The sequence below is a fragment of the Monopterus albus genome, unplaced genomic scaffold (genome assembly GCF_001952655.1).
Source record: "Monopterus albus unplaced genomic scaffold, M_albus_1.0 scaffold525.1, whole genome shotgun sequence".
Taxonomy (NCBI): Eukaryota; Metazoa; Chordata; class Actinopteri; order Synbranchiformes; family Synbranchidae; genus Monopterus; species Monopterus albus.
In genome coordinates this window covers 107,433-110,042 of record NW_018128405.1, presented here as the reverse complement: position 1 = coordinate 110,042, position 2,610 = coordinate 107,433, and the positions used below count along the sequence as shown (strand labels likewise).

Sequence of the window (2,610 nt, the reverse complement as noted above, 5' to 3'; positions counted from 1 at the left end):
ATGAGAATTTCTTACAACATAATAATAATTAAGAACCCAACTACTATTTATCTTCAGACAGGCAGAGCCATGGCAGTTTAAACAAATTATCAGAAAAATGTGACACACAGACAAGAATTACCAGTTCAGATGGACTGTGGGACAGACGATAGATGGAGTTTATGAGCTGAGAAATTGTCTATACATTCCTTTTCAGCTTGGGCATAGTTGATCATTAATGTGAGTATTACATTTCTTGCTGTACAAGGTTATTTGGTTAGGTTTTCTCCATCTTCTTCATCCATATATATTTTAAAAGAAAACTAATTTGGACTATAGACACACACAGGTTAAAATATTCAACTAACACTGTGACTAATAGAGATGCAAAGCTTCATTAGCTGTTATCTGTGCATGTTGGACCTCTTCAGGAATTATTTAGTGAATCTTCACATAACTAAAAATCACTCCTCTGATCTGAGGCAGATTCAGGCCATAAACCAGAGGGTTAATGATGGGAGGAATGAGCAGAAATTCCAGAGATAAAACAATGATGACAAATGTATTTCCCTCATCAATCTTATACTGTCCACAGAACAGAGAGATGCAGTAGTTCCCAAAGGTCACTATGTGGGGCAGGCAGGTCTGTAAGGCCTTTCCTCTGAATTCAGATGAACTTCTCCTGCAGACAAGCAGAATGCGCAGGTAGGTGTACAGGACAAAGATCAAGGGGATCAAGATTGTTATCACAGCAAGAAACGTACTTAATATACGGATCACAGTTGTGTCCACACAGGAGAGCTCCACAACAGAGAAGCTGGCACAATAAACCCTGTACATTTTGTTTCCACACAAAGGCAAACTGCTGATCAGATAGAAAAAGCAGCCCAAAACCCATACAGGGTGCAGCACAGCGAGAATCAAAAGCAGCAGCACCGTCCTAAATGTCATTTTACTGTGATAGTGTAAAGGCTGGCAAATAGCAACAAACCTGTCATAGGCCATGACAGTGAGGAGAGTCACTTCATGTGATGCATATGTGGTGGTAATGTACATCTCAATGAAACAGAGTGGATGTGAGATGAAATGAGTGTCAGACAGAAGGTCCATCAGGAACCTGGGGAAGAAGCCGGTCGAGCCGTACAGAGAGTTTAAACACAGAGAGCAGATGAAAACATACATGGGCTGATGCAGAGAGGTCTCCAGGCAGACTGACAGAACAATGACAAGATTAGCAGAGATTATAGTCACATAGATCAACAGAGAGAGACTGAAGAAAAGATATCTGAGGGGCCCATAGTCTGCAAACACAGTGAACTGAAAATAGGAGGGAATCAGGCTGTTGTTGCTCATCATATCTGCACAGCAGCACAGCTGCAACAGGACAAGTCACAGCAATGGAGAAATGGGAGATGGGAAGAAAACGGGATGAGACATAAAAATGTCCAAAATTTTAAATATTTCAACAAGACATATGATACGTGTCTGTATTCATGCATGTAAAGTGTGAAAAATCTCATCAGGATTGTTCAATGTCCTGAGGAGCATTGGAGTAAAAACACTAAAGAATGTTTGGTATTTATAAATGCTCACCTATGTAAATACCGGCAGTCACTCAACATCTAATTCCTACATGCTCTTTTACACAACTGACAAACTTCCCCACAATTCACTGAGATAATCCTAAAATCAACAGGAAATAAATCACAACACATGTATGAACTTGTTTCAACATCTTTAGAGTCAACATCACTTTGTGATTTATGACTACAGTCCTGTGATCTGTCCAAAAATTTACAGTATCACCGAGTAAAGCGTCTGTGTCAGTTCATGGACCATGAGACCTTAGAGAGATGTGCAGCCTCCTCCCTGATCTAATCCACACTGAGGCTGTGCTGAACCTTTATCGTGTTTGGCTGTTACACAGAGCAGCCACGTGCACACACAGGTCCAAAGGAAACCAAAGCACCATATGTCCAGCCCTGACAGTCTCACTGCTCAGTTTATCACAAAGCATTTTTAACTCATCTGAGAAAAAATGTCAGTGCCAGTAAGTTCACTGTAAACAGGAAACATTACTGATGTTAACATCCAGTTGTAGCATCATCCTCCTTTGATTATAAAGATTTTTTTTTTCCTTCAGTTTTTGATGTCATTGTTTTCCCCCATGCTTTGTATGAAATTGATAAAGTGGTAAACAAAACTTTTCAAAGGATTGTTTTGAAAGCATCCTGTGATCTAGTTTTGCGTAAAAACAGAGATTTTTAGATGTTGAATTGTTTGTGTTAAATGCCTCCTTGTTACTTGAAAACTCTGGGTTGATGTAGTGTAGTGGTTACAACAAACAAGCTACAGTTAATATACAATATGTACAGTGAGAGTGTGTAGATTACCTGTAGTTACTATATGCAGTAATCAGTTAAAAACTAATTTCTGCAAGCCCTCTGTACTATGTCAGCTCACTGTGTAAATAGTTTGTGTCTGTTGAAGCAAGAACATTTTGGGTTCATGGCCTGCTTGTTTAACCCATTGGGTCATCCTGATCTGGAGATGACCCGTTAACTAGGTTTGGGAATTGGCAGGGGAGCCAAAAGTGAGCAGTGTACTGTAGTGGTTAAAAATAAACAAGGT

At 39.7% G+C, this 2,610-nt stretch overlaps 1 protein-coding gene across 1 annotated transcript; it reads right to left on the bottom strand.

The window, feature by feature from the left end:
- Window positions 1-417: 417 nt before the first annotated feature.
- LOC109952976 (olfactory receptor 6K3-like) lies at window positions 418-1,332 on the bottom strand. The gene has a single exon (XM_020588304.1). It carries the CDS (start codon window positions 1,330-1,332, stop codon window positions 418-420), a length of 915 nt encoding a protein of 304 aa, XP_020443960.1.
- Between the last annotated feature and the right edge of the window lie 1,278 nt (window positions 1,333-2,610).

Excerpts from the sequence above, each read along its gene's own strand:
- LOC109952976 (XM_020588304.1), bottom strand. The coding sequence starts at position 1,332 with ATGAGCAACAACAGCCTGATTCCCTCCTATTTTCAGTTCACTGTGTTT.